The sequence below is a fragment of the Lampetra fluviatilis genome, chromosome 13, assembly GCF_964198595.1.
Source record: "Lampetra fluviatilis chromosome 13, kcLamFluv1.1, whole genome shotgun sequence".
NCBI lineage: Eukaryota > Metazoa > Chordata > Hyperoartia > Petromyzontiformes > Petromyzontidae > Lampetra > Lampetra fluviatilis.
This window is the reverse complement of record NC_136287.1, coordinates 14,913,901-14,935,606: the sequence shown is the minus strand read 5'-3', so window position 1 is coordinate 14,935,606 and position 21,706 is coordinate 14,913,901. Positions and strand designations below refer to the sequence as shown.

The window sequence follows — 21,706 nt, the reverse complement described above, 5'->3', positions numbered from 1 at the left end:
TTTCATGTTAACTTGTCTACCCATTCAATCGTCTCTCCCTCCAATTGTTTACTTTGTCACTCGTCAGTGCCCTTGTCTGTCCACCCGCCTGTCCGCTTGTCTATCTGTACACCCGCCTGTCTGTCCACCCGCCTGTCTATCTGTCTGTCTCTCTGTCCGCCTTTCTATCTGTCCGCCCGCCTGTAGATCCGCCTATCTGTACGTCCGCCTGTCTATCCGCCTGTCTGTCCACCCGCCTGTTTATCTGCCTGTCTCTATCTGTCCACCCGCCTGTCCGCCTGTCTATCTGTACACCCGCCTTCTATCTGTCTCTGTACACCACCTGTCTATCTGTCCGCCTGTCTATCTGTTCACCCGCCTGCCTGTCCGCCCGTGTACCCCGCGTCTGTGGCTGTTCCCCCCGTTACCACGACCCCCTCCCCCAAGTCTCTCCGCCCGACAACAGCCGAGCGGCAGCGTGCCGAGCGCGCTGATTGGCTGGCCGTGTGGTGTGGCGCGATCCCATTGGCTACGGCGTGCCGCGCGGGGCGGGGCGCGGCTATTTTTAACCCCGAGCGCCGCGGGGGAGGGGCAGCTACAGTAGAGACCCGCCCGGGACCCCTCTAGGTCCACTCGGCCTAGACGGAGTAATAACCATCGTACATTAAAAGTACGTGAACATCACACCGAATGTGCATTCAAGTTTATTGTATTCGTATGCGCACAACTGCCTGCGTTACTCAAATCATATTCTTATTTAGTCCAGGTCTCCCTTGCACGAAGATGCGTATGCTTCATCAATGTGGCACGTGACGAGTTACAGTATTCACATCGTCACCGAGACACGTGGCCAGGCGCGACTGCCCACAACCACCCTCTCGTTTGATGGATGACCTTTGTAACGAGGTTAGAGTGCCCACAGTACTTGATGTTGGTGTAATGAGGGGGGGTGGTGTTTGGGGTGACGTCACGCGTGGCATTCGCGTTCTCTGAATGTGCGGTGGGATTTTCCACTCGGCCCCATTCTCCCCGCCAGAGCCCGTGACGAGGTGTTGCCGATTTGTCATCACAAAACCTCAAAATGAAGCTTCAGTGACACCACAATCGTGCAATAACCATGTCGATCCACACTACAGCAGCGTGTGCACATTCGGGTCTCCATTTAACTGCGGTAAATCCCACAGAACCGGAGTGACGTTGACCCGACGTGTGACAAAGAGCTTAACAGCTCAAGATTCCTCCAGCATATACATTTCACTTCTATAGGCAGGCCATTAAGAATTGGCAGTATTAACATTTTGCTTATATCCACAATCAAACACCGCTGCTGACAATCCTTAATCAAAGCCAAATAATCGAGAACTACAGTACGTAGTTATAAAAGCAAACGTATTCCTTTGAGGCGGTGTGACTACGGTGTGACTACGGTGTGACTACGGTGTGACTACGGTGTGACTACGGTGTGACTACGGTGTGACTACGGTGTGACTACGGTGTGACTACGGTGTGACTACGGTGTGACTACGGTGTGACTACGGTGTGACTACGGTGTGACTACGGTGTGACTACGGTGTGACTACGGTGTGACGGACTCGGCCTGCAGCACAGCACTCGTCCCCCAAGCCGGGATTCCCGCATGTTGCTGGCGACCCCGGCATGTTGCTGGCGACCCCGGCATGTTGCTGGCGACCCCGGCATGTTGCTGGCGACCCCGGCATGTTACTGGCGACCCCGGCATGTTGCTGGCGACCCCGGCATGTTGCTGGCGACCCCGGCATGTTGCTGGCGACCCCGGCATGTTGCTGGCGACCCCCGGCATGTTGCTGGCGACCCCCGGCATGTTGCTGGAGACCCCGGCATGTTGCTGGCCACTCGGTATGTTGCAGCAGCAGTGTGCTTGGTCACAGCCACCGGGGGGGGTTAAAGCCCCTCCAGGTAGTCCCACGTTTTGCAGGCTGGAAAATAACTTCGTGCACATTTCAGTTGAGGGTCCACGTGAACATAATCACCTCTACAAGAGACCTTGTTATTCATCTTTATTGTCAAGATTTTTTTCCATATAAAGACAAAATCACAGAAGAGATCAATATGCTGGGAATACAGGTTATAAATTTAAACAGAAACATTATCTAAAGATGAAAGCAAGTGTGTTGCTAAACAGATGTATTTAATTACCCAAAGCAGGCCATGTTTAATTATCCAGATGTTATCTATTGGTTTCATGCATTTACTAAATCAACACAAAGCAAGCCAATGTATCAGAAGTGGTGTTATAACAAACACTGCCCAACTAGCACAGCTGACCTTTTTAAAAAGGAAATAAATACAAAGCTATTTATGAACACAAGATAAATTTAAAACACATTAAAGTCACAAATAGCACTGGTTAATGACAATTATGAAGCAAAACTAAAAGAGCTGAACTCCCGGAATTACTCATGGAATTTTTAAAGACGTCGAGCTTCATTCTTCATCAGAGGATGGGCAACGATCAATGGAGTATGCCATGAAGAGAACGTCAGGCCTGTTGGGGGCGATGGGATGGCCTGGTTTCACAGTCTCAAAGCCCAGATAGTTGAATATACGCATCATGGAGGCTGCAAGGGGAACACAACAAAGAACATTAATAACATCATAGCAAAGACGACAACTCCAAGATACAAACATTGAAATCCCAAGTGAGCACGGGTCCATTAATTACCTCTATCTTCACGATTACGGTAGAAGCAGACGATGACGTGGTCCACAGAAAACTTTTCTTCAGCGTGTTCTAATAAAATTGAAAAGCTGCAGGGAGAGAAAAGGGAAACATCAAATTCACCTTCAGGAATTGTGGCAGACATGGCACAATGGGCTGTATTACCAAATAGTAAAACTACTGCCTCTTGGGAATTTGTGCAAGCTTTGTGTAACCCTACCTGGAGGGGGTCTCATGAATCGGTCTGATTACACACCACAGTCGGTTCATTTGTTCACAATGCAATCTCAAGTTACAGAAGCAAATCATGTAACCGTACAAAGCGAGTGGACAAACACTGCATTATCTCGCACCACAATGTATTACAAGCTTTTTTGATGAAAGGCTTCGTTTTTTAATGATGCATCCATTCAAGGGTAAAATTAATACACTCATGATACATGCATAGTGTAATATAATTTGGAGACTATTTATGCAGATTGAATATGCCAATGTTGAATTTGGTTACAAAGTTAGAGGACAATACATGCATACATCATACATTTTGGAATTCAATTAAGACCTCAAAGCGTGACAATTCAAAAAGCGAAAAGGGCAGATGGTGATGCATTTTGGCATTCCTAGTTATTTCATAACTGTTGAAATTGTATAATCCATCAGTGCCATCACTCCAAATTATACTTTCGATGCAATAACTGTAAACTGTTGCAGTGTTCGTACAACGTTCTTGCTCCTGTGGGCACTGGCTTACGGCGGGGATGGCACATGCATGCACCCTCCGGTTCACCGTACCTCTCTTTGCTGCCCTCTGGCAGGCTGCCCTGTGGAATCTCCAAGAACAGGTTGTTGTTGCTGAGCACCGCGTCCCACTGCACGGTGCGACAGTCACCGACTTTTGTCTGGAAGTGCCAGACACTGGGCTTGCCGTTGGCGGGTGGATCCCGCATGACAATGAGCCGATCATCCTTGAGGACAGACAAACGGTGCCATCTGAGTATCTAATATGCATGGTCAACATTCAATATCGGTGCCAAGATATCGTCTAAAGATGATCAGCACAGCTCCCGAGGCATGCGCAAGCAGGTGACTGGGCATGTCTGGCCATCAGCACTGAGGGCAAATGTGGTGGTGGTGGTGCCAACACCAACCCTGCTAAAATGCCCACATTAAGCCCCTTCCCGTAAAGCTTTCATTTGCGGCCAGGTCGCTTCTGAGAAATAGCTATATGGCTCAGTGGGCCTGATGCAGTAAAATTTTAAGTTTTATCGTTTTTAACTTGGTGTGTAGTCAGGCTTAATAGGTGCTCCTCACATCGTTACCTCTTCAGCCTTTAAAGCCAAATACAAAAGGGCGATTTGTTTACGCAGCATGAACTTTAAGGCAACGCAAAGATCCAACAGTATTTGTGAATAGATATGCAAGCCATGTCTGTCGCCCTGTTCACCACAGCGGGAAGTGTTGTTAATGTGAAAAAAACCTAAACAGCAATCACCTCAAGGCTCTTAAACTCACATGCTTAATCACAATGCCAATGCAGTGATATGCTGAGTGCTATGACAGTGCGCATGGATGACTTAAGTATTTTTTCTCATAAACAGCCCACAGCGTGGGTACATATCCACAAAAAGATTGTTCGTTGGGCCCAGTATTTCCCTTAAGGCAGGGAAAGAGAGTTTGTCTTTTGTATGGTTGATGTAGAAGCAGAGCAACAACAACAAATTTCACATTTAGGTGGTCAAGCCAGATAACCGCGTCAGGCGTAGTGGAGTGTATCGCTGTGAGGTCTCCTTCAGGAAGAGTTAAACCGAGCGTTATCAACCGAAATGCACTGCGGCGGTGTGTTTATTCAAGGCCATTTCTTACAGTGTAAATAAGAGCTGAGAGATTGTGATCCCCTTCACCATCCCCCCGCCCATCCGGGATCTTCAAAGATGGGTGAGGAACATCAGGAGCACCACCGAGGCCCTGGACCCGGGTGGATACTAAACTGCGAGGACAGACTGCAAAGGGGAAACAAACATGTCACTTGAGCATTTGTGACGCACGTGAAAATACTTAGCACTGCGGCATTTTAAAATGTCAGCTTCCCTGAACCCACACCACTAATGCAGAGCAGCTTCCAAGCATAAGGCAGCTGCCATTTAATACTGCGTATGGTTTAAAGGCTTTAAGCATCTACCTACACGTAATGGCGTCCGTACAAACGCAACAATTAAACTACGTTACACATACATTTTATATTTATCCCATAACCTTTCCCTTGGTTGGAGCACCCATACAGGCAGAGTTTTATTGTAAATAGCATCCACTCAATTCTTATAAAATTAACCACCATGCAGCAGCTGCCGCAAGAGCGGAAATGCTCAGCTTCCTCTCTGCCACACTGTACAACGCGCCCATTTATCGTAAACACGTAGTACAGTGCCATTACCACAAACCACCGCGCAAAACAAAACCAAGCCAGGGAGTCTCTATCTTGAATTATTAAACATTAAGACGAGCTCGATTTGCAACCGTGAAGGAACAGAGCATTGGGGTCGCGAGGAACGAAGAGAGGACTCGGGGTACTCAATCATGCCCCAGCTTTGGGAATCTACCCTGCTGCCAACAACAATTGCGAGTGGAGAAATCAGAATTCCCACACTTTACCCCATCGCCATGAAGCCCTCCCAACAGTTACTGCTGTCTAGCCCATCTGGGGACCCAAGTAAACAATGTGCTCAAATTGCGACGTTCCATCTTAAACTGACCGAATCTCTGCAAATCAAGCATGTTACAGTGACTCGCTGGTCACAGGCATGGGCAGTCTTGGCTCGTCGTCACTGGCAAGTGCGGGTTAATCCCACATTCCTGTACCCAAGGCCAGTCTTTTCTTCTGACAATCACCATTGACTTGCCACAAAAAAAAAACATTGGAGGCATTGTACAAATAACAGTTAAACACAAGCCACAATATTGCATGGACACAATTCTAATTGTGGTTCATGTACCTAGTAAAATTAAATTCCCAAGGAAAATGCACTTTTTAATCAAACCATCAACATGAAATGACCAAAATGTGCTCAGAGTTCGAGAGCAAGTGATTTTGCACTTGCCGTCGTTAAAATAAAAAAAAACACGTTGAACGGATTGCAAGGGTTTTACATCAGTCAAACATCAGGGAAATGTATTTTAAACAGGGCCCATCCTGAAGCTCGTCACTGCACGACTGGAATGGCAGCAACATCGCAGCGTTTACCTTCCACCGACAGCCCAGGTACAACAAGGCTTAGGGCAGCAGGGAAGGCATCGGTTAGGCAGTCGTGTTGGACAGCAGTGGGCGAGAATTATTGGAACGGATCCTAAGAGAACTTGAGGAAAATCGGTGCAATGTCAAGGTTCTCAAGATGGTCCATGACTGCAAATTTAATCTCAACTATACCGTGTTTAATAACAAAGCGCACTGCAGGTCGAACACTTCTCATTCGCACCGCTGCACTTCGGAATTCCATCCAACATATTTCCCCCAAGTTCCTTATGTTGCTTCATAAACAGCTGTCAACTGTTACCTATTAAAACGTCGATGGTGCTCTTTAAGTGTACGAGGACGGAGGTGATTGTAATTGGCCGCCTGAGGTGTTTAGGCCTCGAGGGCTTTCCGAACAACAGCGCCATCCCTGGTGCAATGGGAGCCACGAGCGGCATCGTCACCGCGTCCAGTGGGAGCCCAAAGGGCCTCTCCCTCCCCACTCTCCCCCCCCCCACGCGTACGCCAGGCAAGAGATTACATCACTGCCAAGTGGCCCCACACACACAGATAGATGCCCCACACACACACAGATAGATGCCCCACACACACAGATAGACGCTTCACAGCTACGCGAGCAAGGCCTTTCACCATGCGCCATTATCCCGAGGAACGCCATTCTCCCTTGCCGACTGGATTCTCGTTACGCATGGAGACCAAGGTCACGGAGTCTCAGAAATGCACCCCTCCTAACAAACCACGGCCTGGCTGCAGCCTGCGCAAGTGCCAGTTTAGAGGGCCGGGAGTGTTCATTCCGGCACGAAGAGACTGGCCCGAGCCATGTGAACGAGGAATGTCCAACTCCTGGCCTAGGAGCGAGACGGATGAGCGCTGCCTCGCACGCCCGTCTGGTCAGGCGGGAGCTGCGTGTCGAGACGGGGTGCAGGGCCATGGAGTCGTCACTGTGGAGGCGCGTGTTGGCATCAGGGCAGAGAATCCCGACGACGGGATCACGCTTCTAGCCAGATTCTCACGCGGAGACTCGAGATAAGATACTCACAGCCCCACATGTGCAGCTTTATTGCGCTAAGGGATGATACACCCTCTGTGTTGAAATCGCGTTCATGACCAAGTTGGGACCTTTATTAGATAAAGCAACATGAACAGTTTAAACACTACTGGTAGTGTAGATGTGTTAAATTAAATGCCTTTAATAACGTATAACCCTGGTCGCCCTTGTAAAAGGCAATGATGTTCATGGTTGTTGTTGTTGTTTGACTTGCATCCCACTGGGATTTTTGGTGTACGGTGCTTTTTCTGCAATATTTTGCTGTCTTTTCTTGGATTTTCTGTTTGCACAGTCACTTTAACATTTTTTTTGTTTATGTTTGTTTTTTGTTTGTTGCAGTTGCACCCGATTCAAGAGCCGAATGGCTCACAGGGCCATACCTAATAAATGAACTTGAATAATCTCCTGGTTTTATTCCGGATAGCCACTGTGGTGCGCAGATAAACCTACAAGTCGCCCAAACACGATGCCCCGTGGGAATCGTTGGCGCGACTCACGCCGGATCGATTCTCCGTTAAATAACCGGCTGACGTCACCGCAAATGCCGCATGGCGCGACTTCACAGCGTAGTGTGACGTCACAGCGTAGTAGTGTGACGTCAGCGCGCACGGACAGTGGCGGCACGGGGGGTTGGAGGATGAAGCCAGTTCTAGAAGCGTCGCTAGCGGCGACCAACTCCATCCACCCGTGCCCCTCCCCCCCCCGTGCCACCGCTGCCCCTCCCCCCCCCGTGCCACCGCTGCCCCTCCCCCCCCGTGCCACCGCTGCCCCTCCCCCCCCCCGTGCCACCGCTGCCCCTCCCCCCCCCCGTGCCACCGCTGCCCCCCCCCCCCGTGCCACCGCTGCCCCTCCCCCCCCCCGTGCCACCGCTGCCCCTCCCCCCCCCCGTGCCACCGCTGCCCCTCCCCCCCCCCGTGCCACCGCTGCCCCTCCCCCCCCCCGTGCCACCGCTGCCCCTCCCCCCCCCCCGTGCCACCGCTGCCCCTCCCCCCCCCCGTGCCACCGCTGCCCCTCCCCCCCCGTGCCACCGCTGCCCCTCCCCCCCCGTGCCACCGCTGCCCCTCCCCCCCCGTGCCACCGCTGCCCCTCCCCCCCCGTGCCACCGCTGCCCCTCCCCCCCCGTGCCACCGCTGCCCCTCCCCCCCCGTGCCACCGCTGCCCCTCCCCCCCCCGTGCCACCGCTGCCCCTCCCCCCCGTGCCACCGCTGCCCCTCCCCCCCCGTGCCACCGCTGCCCCTCCCCCCCCGTGCCACCGCTGCCCCTCCCCCCCCCGTGCCACCGCTGCCCCTCCCCCCCCCGTGCCACCGCTGCCCCTCCCCCCCCCGTGCCACCGCTGCCCCTCCCCCCCGTGCCACCGCTGCCCCTCCCCCCCGTGCCACCGCTGCCCCTCCCCCCCGTGCCACCGCTGCCCCTCCCCCCCGTGCCACCCCTGCCCCTCCCCCCCGTGCCACCCCTGCCCCTCCCCCCCGTGCCACCCCTGCCCCTCCCCCCCGTGCCACCCCTGCCCCTCCCCCCGTGCCACCCCTGCCCCTCCCCCCCCGTGCCACCGCTGCCCCTCCCCCCGTGCCACCGCTGCCCCTCCCCCCCGTGCCACCGCTGCCCCTCCCCCCCCCGTGCCACCGCTGCCCCTCCCCCCCCCGTGCCACCGCTGCCCCTCCCCCCCCGTGCCACCGCTGCCCCTCCCCCCCCCGTGCCACCGCTGCCCCTCCCCCGTGCCACCGCTGCCCCTCCCCCCGTGTCCAGCAGGTTCACCACAGCCGTCAAATGTCAACAACTCGACGCGTCAAAACAGCACCACGTGTCAAGACAGCAGCAGCGTCAAGGTCACACGGACGTCGTCAACAACTGAAACAGCCGCGGTGCAGCCTGGGCCCCCCGGCCCCCCCGGCAGCATCCCTGCTGACGAGTCGCGGATGACGAGAAAGCGATGGAGGCACCGCCAGCATGGGACTCCGCATGCTGCAGCCTCGCGGCGTAATGGGAGTTAAACCTCTCCCCGGGTTAAGGAGGCTAACAGAAGAGTTATTATTTGCTGTGCCATCGTAGGGGGGGGGGGGGTTGCTATATACGTTTTCAAATGTAGCAAATGCTACCCGCAACACCGCCGCCACAATGTCCCCTCCTCGTTCCTAATTACGTCACGGGGGCCTTCAACGCCCCCCCCCCCCGTGTGTGACGGTCAATGTACCGCAACAAATAACCAGGGCGGCCTGCCGAATTCGAACGCAAATGTTTTAACAATCGGAGAATGCGCTAGAGCCTGGCCGCGTCACGGCCCCCTTTGTCTCCCCGGCTCCTCCGCCCCGAGCCTGGGGGCGGAGGCATCGCCCCCCCCCACCCCCATTGTCCTCCTTTCTCAAGCAGCAGGAGGCGTCAAGCCGGGGGGGCAGCAGCAGCAAGAGTCCTCGTGAATAATATTGACGACAGCCTCGCTCGCTTCCTCTTCGTGCTGCGAGGAAGCGCGAGCCGGGAGGGCCCCTCGAGGCGTCTTCCTCCCTCGCTACTCGAGACGCGGCCATTGTTCACCGACAGCCCAAACCCCTCACACCACCACCACCATGTGGTGGTGGTGGGCACCGCTCACGGCGAGACAACAACAACACCACGAGGAGGCGGCCACTCGGCACGCCAGGAGGCCCATCTAGGCGATTTAAACCCCCCTCCCTCATCTCTCACTTCGTGTGCCGAGGAGGAGTAGCGACACCGCGGGGGGCTACTCGAGACGTGGAGGAGCCCCACAAGAAGGTGACGATGGGGGGGGGGGGCTCGCAAGGCGGATCGTGGAGGCCGCTACCGCACGGGGAGGAGCGGTGGCGCAGTGGTCGTCGCCCTGCGCCATGAACCACGACCACCGTCAAGTTGCCGAGTGACGTCCGAAACGGGTATTGGGACCCCTTCGTCACCAATCCGCACCGACGAGTAGGGTGACGTATGGCCAAGCCGCCTCGACTACGGACATCGCAGTCCGTTGCCTTCACCCGCACGTGTATTGGCTAAGGGTAGTTTACTGCAAGTTACTTTAGAGCCGTGGCCGTGGTGTGTACGAGGTGTAGTGGAGCAGCAGGAAGAGGAGTTCTCACCTCCGATCTATGGTGAGTCCTGGCATCGTACGACTCCCGGATTTTTCTCTGGCGAAACAGTGGCTGTTCAGTATGCGCTCAACGGAGCTCTTAATCATCCGGCTCCCCGGCTTCCCCGAAGGCCGCTTTCGATTCGCTGTGTGAGTGGCGGTCCCGGCAGGAGAGAGGGAGGAGAGACGAGGAGGAGGCGACGGAGACGCGTGACGACTTGCGGAGCGACTCGAATGGGATCAGCGGGGGCGCTGCGCCCCTTATATAGGCGACGCCTGACGTCACGCAGCTCCATCGCGAATCGATTCCGTCTATTCCTCGCCGCACATAAAATCGTGAGCGCCGGGCGAATCGATAATTCAGAAATTGAAAACACGATCGTCATCGGCCATGGTCACTCCACTGCTGGATGAAGGCCTCCCCACCCGCCCCCCCGCCGCCTCTCACGACCCTACGGTGCGATGAGCCACCCGGCACCTGCGCTGAGCTCATCGCTCCGTCTCCGCCAGGGCACCGACTCGTCCAGATGGACAGCCTCCTCCTGCTGCTGCTATTTGTGCATCACACACTGCCTGCACCAACACTGAACCCTCTCACACGAGCAGTTAGTCGCAGCGTGAGTGCACAGTGCTGCAGCATAGACTGCAGTGCCACACACAATGACCAGAGCACAAAGGATGCGCTCCCCATCTCATCATCAGACCTCGGGAGCGAGCTAGATAGAGCGTGCTGTGGGGATGGGTGACCTCGTGCATAACAGGTGTTATAGGCTGCGTTGTGGAGCAGCAGAGGGCCCCAACAGCCACTGTCAGCACTGTACTGTTGCTATGGCTGACCAGGTGAAGTATGGTCACAACAACCCACACGACCGAGGTCAGTGGACTATGAATAATTGTCGGAGTCTAATAACCACTGGGGACGAGCAAAGAGAATCGCGCCCAGAGGCGGATGCTGAACGAGGCTGTGGGTCTGGACCAGGCTGGGGGTTTGGGGATTTTCCACTCCGCGCCGTCGCGCCCCGGGCCCTGCCTGGTGGTGGTGGGGGGGGAGCTGTGAATCATCGACACCACCGCTGGTCCCACGCGGCGGATCTCGTCCCCGCAGCGCCGCCGCCGCCTTTGTCTCTCCGCAGCTGCCTGAGGCGGTGTCCCGTGCCGATGATGAGTCCCGGTGACGGTGAAACCCGCCCGCGGCTGCGTCTGTGTCACTGCCAAGTTGGGTGCTCCGACGTCTGCGCGGCAACATGACCACGCAGTTCTTCTTGAGCTGGTGGTCTGGATAATGCTGATGAGAGATTGTGGTGCAGCAATGTTGCTGCACCCATCTGTGTGGCGTGCACTCCACGGCGCTCAGTCCCCATGGCCCTGTCATAAAAAGCCGCCCACCGATATCGTGGTTCCCACATCCATCAGCCGAGTGCCACCCTAAATAACAACTGTGTAAGCAGATAACAAAACATACCTTCCATAGAGAAACACGCACGCGTTACCATCTCTCCCTTCACACACAACACGCGGTGGTACAAGTCTACACGTGGCAGCATCCACACAGCCCTTTGGGAGCAAATGTTTCACCAGCAGGAGGTTTAACACGAGACAACAGTGCCGGGCTCGCGGGATCAGTGTGGAAGAGTAGACCAAGTACCCCCGACAAGTCTTAATAGCGGAGGGTTCATCCGGCCAGCAGTGTCGCGAGCACGCACTTGCAGGGCTGCGCTTGCACCCTGCGCACCCTGCCCAGCAGCCCCCCACTGCGTTCGCTGCGCGCACGAAACGTCGCGCCGAAATCTGTAACCGGTTCCTGAGCATCGATCCCGAAACCGGTTACCGGTTCAGCGGCTGTGACATCGAGGCGCGTCACGGGGCGACATGGCGGACCTGGCGTCTAAGCAGCTGCTGCCCAAGAGGTGAGAGAGAGAGAGACAGAGTGTGACAGTGAGTGGTGAGCTAAGAGACTTGAGTGAGTGGGTGAGGTGAGTGAGGTGAGGGGTGGTGATGGCGATGGAGGAGGGAGCGCTCCGAGGCGGCGTCTCCGCCGCGCGGGCCCCGCTAGGCCCAGGCCTGGGCCTCCAGGCCTGGGCCTAGCGGGGGCCTCTCGCGCAGTCGCCACAAAGACAAAGCTCCCCCGCGTAGCCTTAACGCTCTGTTAGGGGCAAGTGCTGTTAGCGAGCAGCAGCTGTGAAGGCCGGCGCGACACACGAGGCGGTGGGTGGCCAACACCACGCCCGGCCGCCTTTGTCTCCCTAGTGGCGATGTTTACACCGCACCGGGTACTCATTTGAGGCTGAGTCTACCTAGGGGAGGCCCAGGTACCGGCTTAGATCAGCGTCACTGATGTTGGTGGCCGTGAGCAGGAATCGAACTGTGTACCACAGCCATTGTACCACCAACAACAACATCATCAACAACAACAACACAGGGGCACGGCTGTGTTTGTAACCGCAGTTGACTGGCGTGGCACCCGAATTCACCCACGTGGCGGGTGGTGGTGGGTCTCACGCCATGGGTGGTGGTGGTGGGTCTCACGACAACAACAACAACCTGGCTGGAGCATTACGCGGCCGGACCAAACACACACAAATCAAGTCCAGTGTGAATGAAGCTTCCCTGAACTGATGGTCTTCGTTGTGGGGCATTTTAATCTGCGTCTCGGTGAAGGCGAGTTGAGGCCGCCCCCCATTCGTGTTGTCAACAAGCAAAGGGGGGAGTCGCAGGTGACCAGCCCCGAGTTGCTGGCAACTTCGCCTCGCTCTTCATTACTCATCGTCTTACAACAGCCGCATTGAAGACGCTGACGCTGCCCGCTGTGATTCCTTGTGTACCATCATTAGTCTTGTACACGACACTTTGTGCGTTTTACACGTTTATAGATGTATACTCTTGCAGGGTTTACATGTTTATGGAACAGACTTTAGACTCGTGCCAATGCAAGTTAGAGCAGGCAAGTGCAAAGCCACTCACACTCACACACGTGTTTAAGACGATTCGTGGCCAACTCCCCATGCAGACCTATGGGCTGTGGATTAGACACAAACGTTAATCTCATTCCCTTCTCCCTCTCACCTCGCCTCTCTGCCACTTCTACAACAAGACTCGTGTATCACGCTCCTCGTTCACCATTCTGCCTTCTCTAAGAATGTAATTTAAACCTAAGAATATCAATACACATTTGAAATGAACCTCTAAATGAAAGGCTACCTGAAAAACAAACGTTAAATTCGACTTCTGTATATTCTTGCGTATGACAGCAATATGTTATGGTGCTAAATGCCAATGTCAGGGTCTGCTAGCCACTAGGAGAGGGCCTCGGGAGAGAGAGTCTAGGACTCTAGGTGAAGTGTTGCTAATCCTACGTTGGGGTGCAGACAGTCGTTTTACTATATGGGACATAGTAAAACAATAATTATTCACAAAATAATGTGGTGTCTAAAACGAGACCGTGAATGGGAAAATGCAACTGCACGTTCTGCTTCACCTCTGGCTTCATAGTGATTAGCTAGGCCACTCACAGCCCTGGCACGTGACCCCTACCATCCCTGGCACGTGACCCCGAACATGGTACATGACCCCTAACATCCATGGTACATGACCCTTACATCCATATCACACCATCTGCCTGAGCAGTGAAACCCAGTCTAGAAGTGCAGGTGAAATAAAATCTGCAATGTAAAACTGAAATGGCCTCCAGTTGTAGTGTTCAGTGCTTCAGCCCTGGAGGCACTATTCTGTGTGTGGCACGTTTATCTCTGCAGCGTGAAGATCGCGCCAGGTGCTGTTGTCTGTGTGGAAAGCGAGATCCGAGGACAGGTCACCATCGGTAACTGCATGCCCTTCACAATAATTTCGCGTGTTTCATTCGCAACACCATTAAAAAAGAGATAATTTTCGTGGCTGTGGCTGGGTGGAAACACTTTGTAGGAAAACAAACAGAATAGAATTTATTTAATCAGAACGAAACTGGTGCAAACAAAACAAGCTTGCACACATAGTTCTGTGGTGTGGTTTTTGCAACTGAAATGTAAAATAAAACAGAAACGCTAATTTTATCCTGCAAGGTACTCTCGCTACAATAGCATGCACATTGTTAATGCCGTGTTAAGAAGTATCTGCATTACGAAGTGAGCAAAACCAAAATATGTAGGTGTTATTGTAAGGCTGTGGTTCAGTTTGTCCAACATATGGAGTCTGCTGGTATTAATCAAATTTCCAAAACACTTTAAGTTTATCAAACAGTGACTCAGTCTGGAACTTGCATTTCATTTCATATGGTTTGGACATGTAACTAAGACTTCATCATGAAATATTTTTGGTTAATGCTCAGTTCTTATTGTTTTATTTTGGCAGAGATGTTTGAGTTGTTAGTGAGGGTCTGGCTTGACTAATCCATGGAGCAAACAAAAACTCCCGATGAAGGATATCGTTAAAATATAATTTACGTTTACTGGACTCCAATTATTATTGTTTTCAATTAAATAAAACAAAATTTGTCACGTAAGTGTGGAGTGTCGTCTCCTATCGCTGCCGGGCTGTGCGTCTGGTACCGTGCCACCCTGGCGTGGACAAAGAGCACTCGGCACACTTAGAAGGTGTCAGATGTAGAAGCAAATTTACTTAATTTGTCAGTAGTGTGTGGGTAAGCCTTCACATTCTAGACACGTTTACACATTTCCATAAATCTACAGTGTTCCGCATTAGTTATACACAAGCATGAAGCCACGCGGCGAACTGAATTAAGTCTGCATCAATTAGTCTCAAGCATTTCCATAGAGAACAGCCATTCTTCAGATGTGAATGCACACCAAATGATGTTTACGTGAGCATGTTCAGGAGCTCCACTCCACTCACGTCATCAAGGCCACATCTGTTACTTGGTCTTCAGCGTTATGCAAACTGGTGCTTCACAGCCTACAGTGTTCAATGCTTGCCGCGTCTGCACTCACCTATATGCACTCACGAATGCTCACAAACACCATGGAACGCCCATGAGCACCTAAACCTTGCATCACATTCATCTCTGCTAAAAAATGATTTGTACATTTATAAAGATACCTTTCAGAATCCTATGTTCTGGTGTTATTGATTATCTGGCAGGTGGGTGTGTACTGAAGAGATGTTGAATCTATTTTTCAGGAACAAGGACAGTTATCCATCCCAAGGCCAGGATTATAGCTGATGCGGGCCCAATAATAATCGGGGAGAACAACCTGATCGAAGAACAAGTGGTGATCATCAACCGGTGAGGCTTCATTCGGCCGAGATAAGCTTTGGGAATTCTGTGCAATGGAGGGGATGCGGGTCCTATCACGAGCAATCGATTGCATCGCTATAGACACGTTTACACCATTGTTGCACTCTGAAGTCATTTAAGATGCATGTGGTTGCACGCTGTCACATCAAATTGAGCCAGATTCAAATTTTTGTACCCGTGATGATAATCTAACATTCATCCAACTGCTCTGGCTGTACTTTGTATGATGATGGTGATGAGGTTTCTTCTTGCCGTCTCCCTCTAGGTTGCCAGACAAGAATCCGTTGTCAGAGAAAAATGAAATGGAACCAGTGACGATGGTGATCGGAACCAACAATGTGTTTGAAGTTGGCTGTCGTATCCTTTGCTTAAAAGCATTGAACATTAAATCCACTCGGGCATATCATCATCATCAGTCCCTTTACCCGTTGGGGTCGTGAGGGAGCCAGTTGACTCCACCTCTCGCAATGCCAACTGCGCAACGACTGCCGCTCGTATTCCTCTCCAAGATCGTTCTGCTGCCAACACATATTTTAGTGTTTAAACTTTTTTATTAAAATCCCTTTGCATAAATGGTAATTTTATAACTTAATCCTATTATTTGCAGGGGGAAGGAAACCACACTCCTTTCTGATATCGCCACACCTTATGAATTTGCAAATACAATAAGCCAGGGGTGAAAACACACATGCTGAGAAGACAACATTTTCGTTGTGTGCTCGAGAGGAGTTCCCATACCAGCTGTGTCACGTGTGCAGTGTGTCACGTCAGACCCTGGAGCACTGTATCTCTGTGGACGTGAGTCTTCTGGAGTGATACAGGAGAGCCCTTATCCACTCATTCTCCTACCTGTACAGCCAGGCGCTCTAGCCGAAGTGTCGGGCAGCTGAATTCCGATTTCTGAATTTGGTTTATGTGCTAAATGAGGTTCGAGTGGAAACCAGAAATGGTATGTGTGATGACGTGGAGACTGCTGTTGTGGTTAAGAGAGAGGTGTTCCCATCGGACTGTGTCCCAACGTCCGGGTCCCCGAGCCTTCCAGCCTCTCTACCTACACACACTAATGCGTGTGTCGGAGCAGGACAGGCTCACTGACACCAATATTTTTTGAAGGCTAGTTGGCTGAAACATCGAGACATTTATATTTTCACTGATTAAAAGTAAAGAAATCCTGTTATCTTTACATTGCTATGCATGTTTGAGAATAATTTGTTATTGTCTCTGTGTTGTAGATACCTTTAACTTTGTTATTCAGAAAGCGAAGCCTTGAAAATCGGAGACTATAATACAATCGAATCAAAAGGTACTGGGACATTTGGACATTTTTCTACGGGTTTTTTTAAAAATCTTTAACTCTTTTTTAGGAGGTTGAATGCAGAAAAAAGCCTTAAATATGTTGTCTATACTTGGCTTGTCTTAATCCAGCTCTAAAGAACATCCTCCACACTTGCAACAGGTTTATGCCTCGGTGTGATGAAGGTGCCTTTTGAAGGGATCCTAGAAGTAGTTTTGTGATACATGTGATGTTACAATAATTCCATATATTAATTTCTTCACACACGTTATAATATAGTGTGCATTTACATTGCATCTCAATGCAGCTTCATCTCACGATGCTGCACAGAAGTTGGTCAGTGTCATGACAGACATGATACCAATAGCACGGTTGCAGTATAGATTGATTATATAATTATTTTCTCACAATTTTCCAGTGGTGACACTGGTGTAATGTTACCACCAAATACATTGCCATTCAGCCTGTGCCAGTGTAGCCCCTGGAAGATGACATCACAGCGCTGCTCCTGGAGTCCCTTCTATCAGCCACTCATCCACATTGGGAGGCAAACCTTTTCATATGTAACGCATTACATGTTAGTTGCATGTCATTCAAATCAAAAGTGTAATCCTCGGAGCTGGACTATGCTAAATGAGGTGACAAACCAATTTCATAAGGGTTGTATTGTTGGTGGTGACACTGAGAAGATCAACTCGCTACTCTCGGGAACGCAGCTTAATCACTGGTGGCTGAAGTCTGGATTTGAATCCTGCAGCTCAGCGGTGCCGGCTAATGCTCTGAGCCACACGATCACCTCGATGATAATCCAGGTATAATTAAAAAACCTGAGCACTGCTCTCATTCATTGCAGCCTAACCTCGATGCAGCTCAAAAGTGCGTTTGTTTTCCAGCCATGGTCGGGAGGAGCACAGTGCTGAGCAGCGGCTGTGTGGTTGGCGCCTGCTGTAAGGTCAACACGGACGAAGTGATCCCTGAGAACACGGTGGTCTTCGGCGAGCGCTGCTCGCGCAGAACCCAGTCCGAGAAACCACAGGTGCCGCACCTTACCCTGCCGGGGAGGGGGGGGGGGGGTCATGAGTGGAAGGGTCAAGGTGTCACCACACTTCACCATTGGCTTCTGCCCGATCTCACAGTTGGTGAAAAGTCTGCTGTTAATTTCCCACTATCTCGAGATCCTCCCCTTGGACACTGACCTCTAGGTCTCACTCCAGTGCTCATCTCTATAGCCAGCTCTGCTTTAGAATCAGAATCTTTCTAGTGGAGGAATCCGATGAGCTATGAAGCTCTTTTTCACAGATGTCCAGCATATGTGTTCCTCCCATCACAACCTCCTTTTCCATGTGTCATTTTCTTGCTACATTCGATTTTTATTGTCCAAGCTGTTTACCCTTTTCTGCCGTAAAACTAGCATATTTGGCATGCACCTTTTTTAAAGACTAGAAGATATATTTTTCTCTTATTTGTAAACAGTCATTACACGTGCCTCAATCATTGATATTTGAACGTCTTCTTGTTGGTGGCAATGCAGAGAGTAAATGGGTTGAATGAGATGAATTTATTTTCTACCTTGTCTGAAACGGCAAACTATAACAACATTTGTAAAACATTCAACCAGAATTCAAAATGTTCAGCGTAATTGACATTAAATGAAACTTAATATAACTTAAAATCAAACTTATTTTGTTTGTAATTCTGGCAGTTTAAATTTTTTTGTAGGTTTTACTTTCTGTATAAGGTAATAACCAAAACTTGAAATCTCCGACCTGCATGCTGGTGACAGCAGCATCATTGGGCACAAGTGCATTCCTACAAAACTCATGACCCAACTCTGTGGGATTCTTTTTCAGTCTCAGTCCCTGCAGCTGGATTTTCTCATGAAGATTCTTCCTAATTACCACCACCTCAAGAAGCCAAAAGCAGCGACACCAGCAAAGGCGTGAGACTTGGAGAATTCCGTGTTCAAACGTGAAGATTTGCTTGTGGAACTGCTGCTACTGCTGCTGTCGATAAACATTTCTACACCGGTGAATTACCACAAATGAGCAGAGCATTCCTTTGCCGACGTGTGCGGTGTTGTGTCAGGAGCAGCACGGTTCCTTGATCATGTGTCATTCCCTGCGCTTAATGTCCTCGTTTCAAATACTAACTGCTGGTGATTTTTATTTGTCTACGTTTTATAACTCGACAGCATCGCTTCTTAGGGCTCTTGTGAATTCATCTGTCAAATTAAAGTTCTAGCTTAGTTAACGAAGCAAATACAATTGACGTCCAGTAATATGCTTTGTTGACCTTGCTCATCAAAGCAGCACTCACGTTACCAGTTTTGCCATTGTTTTGTATTTTTATTTCCATGCTTCCTATCCATTAAAATTAAGCGCTTGTTGAAATAGAATATTGCAGTCACAGTTACAAAATCAGACAAGATGATGGCAGTTTTGCATGACTCATATGCTGGTTTGTTAATATGACAAACATGAACTCCACCATTGCTATATGGCAATAGGGTACCTTAGTTGAAATGAAGGTTACAATGCCTTATTTATCATTTTCTTGCCGAGGGTTATCCCCAGTTTGATTATTTTCTAAAGTATGTAGGCAGTAATGGAAGCAGTTATTGTAATTCTGCATGAATAAAAGAATCCGTCTCATGTGCATTTCTGAATTCCTTGTTTTGAATGTCAGTCAAGTGAGTAACTTAAGGAAAAGAAAATGCAAGTACACAAGTATTTCAAGACGAGACCTGGGAGTCTCGCACACACCCACTCCGACTCGGTTTAGTTCCTCGTCACGATGCATTTCCCTTCTGATACTTGTGAATCGCAATCGAGTCGTTGCATGTAATTATTACAATTTGGACCAAGACGCCGCTACACAATGGCTTAACTCAGTTCGAATTACGTCGGGAGATCTTTAACGTTCAGATCGTGCACCCGCAGTAATAACCGGGATGGCCTGACGGATTTGCACTGTGAACCTTTGCAACAAATGGCGAGCTCACTGCCACTGGGAGATTCGCATCCTACATCTGAGCTGTGCTTGGAGTTACTCCTGCGCATGTCTTGGCAACTTGGGTGATGTGTACAGTGCTTCAATGGCAAGGTGTTGTCATAAGGTGTGTCACGCGGCGCATTGCAGACGTGGGGATTGCTTTGAACGCAATTGGTAACAGCAGCCTAGTTACAATAACACGCGATGTTTTGCATAGTAATTGTGTTGGAAGAACATCGCATGTAATACACGAATTAATTATCTTTCATTTTAATAGGTGTGAATCACTTGGTTTTTTTTTAGCGAGTGGAGACCTGGGCCAGTATGAATGTGATGTGTAAACACGCCTATATACTACTCGTGTTTGTTTGCAACACAAGATGCCAGTCAGCTGAATGTGTTTTTAATGGTATAGTATTCGTCTGGTCTAGGTTAAACGTAATGCTGATTGACATTTATGGGGTTGGGGATCACATTACATGTGTGGTTTCCCGCTGATATTGTGCGGTGTTGCTCAATTCTACTCAAATCCTGTTTATAGCTTAATCCAGTGGTTGACATTCCTCAATACTATGATGGGGGGCGCATATCTGCTGAATTTGGCTCCAAATACCATCACTGAATTCAGCTCGTAAAATAACTCCTAGAATTTGGCATTACACGAAAATACTTAAACTACGGTTTTTACGAAATGCAACTGATGAAAAACGCATGGCTAAACATACATGGAAATACTGATTCAACTTCTTAAAAGAGAATGCACATTCTTGCTTGTACAGGGTTCTAGTTACCTGCAAGCCCCAACAAGCATGGGTCTGAAAGTGAAGACAATGCCCCTTCCTGGGTGCTCTATTGTGCTCGTGGTACTGAAAGGGCCCGGTGTTTGTCCTGGACGCATGGCACACACACGAATGGCACACACACACGACGTGGTGCCATCGGGGCCGCCTTCACAACCCAGCAGAGGACTCGCGTCCACAGCGACACACAGCATCACAGCACCACCATCACCACCAGCATCACCACCAGCATCACAGCACCACCATCACCACCACCATCATCACCACCAGCAGCATCACAGCGACACAGCATCACAGCACCAGCATCATCACCACCATCATCACAGCGACACCATCACCACCATCAGCATCATCACCACCAGCATCACAGCACCATCATCACCACCATCATCACAGCACCACCATCACCACCATCACAGCATCACAGCACCACCATCACCACCATCACAGCACCATCACCAGCAGCATCACAGCGATACAGCATCACAGCACCAGCATCATCACCACCATCATCACAGCACTACCACCACCGGGTACTGCGAGCGCCCTGCCAGGTTTGATTGTTCGCACCCTAACCATGACTTGATAATAATATAATTTTTTTTATTACTGTATATATGTATATGCTGTATATAGGTATAGGCTATGTATTATTTGTATGCTGTATATAAATATGGCCGTGTTAACTCGCCTGTAAAAGAAAATTGTGAGTTCAAATCATATCCAAGTTTGGATTTGACTCAGCCCATCATCCTTCCGGGGTACATAAAACGAGTGCCACTTGATGGGAGAGTCAAAAGTGGTTGTCTGATGGAGACACTGGCCCCTGCCATAGGAACGCGGAATATTCTACCACTGGCATTGCCATTCGACGCGGAGATGAAAATCTTAGCAGCGTGAGCCCGTGCAGAGCTGAAACATCACCCTGTTCCAGAAAACAGACTTCGTTCGGTAAAGCCGTGCAGAGCCGAAACACGAACTTGGTAATTACGTCTCTCCCGTTAACGATGATTCGCAAAGACGTCGTCACTTCATGAATGCCGCTACCTGATTTGCGTCGCTTCCACCCACACCTATCAGCTCTGACCTTTACGTTTGGAAGGCGAACACGAAATGCGGCTGTGTGGTCAGGTTACAGAGAAGTGGTCAACACAAGGGGTATATCGGATCAATTGCTTATGCGGTAAATGCTATATTGGTCAGATGGCACGTAACATCAGCGTAAGACTAAAATAACACCAAAGGAACATTAAATTCTCCCAAACACAGCTGTCAGCAGTAGCAGAGCATGCTTGCCAACAAGGACATTCAATTGCTTTTGATAACGTTGA

The 21,706-nt window shown here is 50.6% G+C and overlaps 2 protein-coding genes across 2 annotated transcripts; one reads left to right on the top strand and one right to left on the bottom strand.

Moving 5' to 3' along the window:
- Positions 1-2,000: 2,000 nt before the first annotated feature.
- LOC144935622 (ornithine decarboxylase antizyme 1-like) lies at positions 2,001-10,535 on the bottom strand. The gene is made up of 6 exons (XM_078862445.1): positions 10,521-10,535; positions 10,053-10,059; positions 4,541-4,677; positions 3,470-3,642; positions 2,681-2,766; positions 2,001-2,576 (listed from the first exon to the last, which is right to left on the bottom strand). Exons 1-6 carry the CDS (start codon positions 10,533-10,535, stop codon positions 2,443-2,445), a joined length of 552 nt encoding a protein of 183 aa, XP_078718571.1. The 3' UTR covers positions 2,001-2,442.
- A 724-nt stretch (positions 10,536-11,259) lies between these two features.
- DCTN6 (dynactin subunit 6) lies at positions 11,260-19,239 on the top strand. Its single transcript, XM_078862392.1, has 7 exons — positions 11,260-11,949; positions 13,795-13,859; positions 15,173-15,278; positions 15,556-15,647; positions 16,546-16,593; positions 17,478-17,620; positions 18,435-19,239. The coding sequence occupies exons 1-7, from the start codon at positions 11,912-11,914 to the stop codon at positions 18,525-18,527; spliced, it is 585 nt and encodes a 194-aa protein (XP_078718518.1). The 5' UTR covers positions 11,260-11,911; the 3' UTR covers positions 18,528-19,239.
- The last annotated feature ends 2,467 nt before the right edge of the window (positions 19,240-21,706 follow it).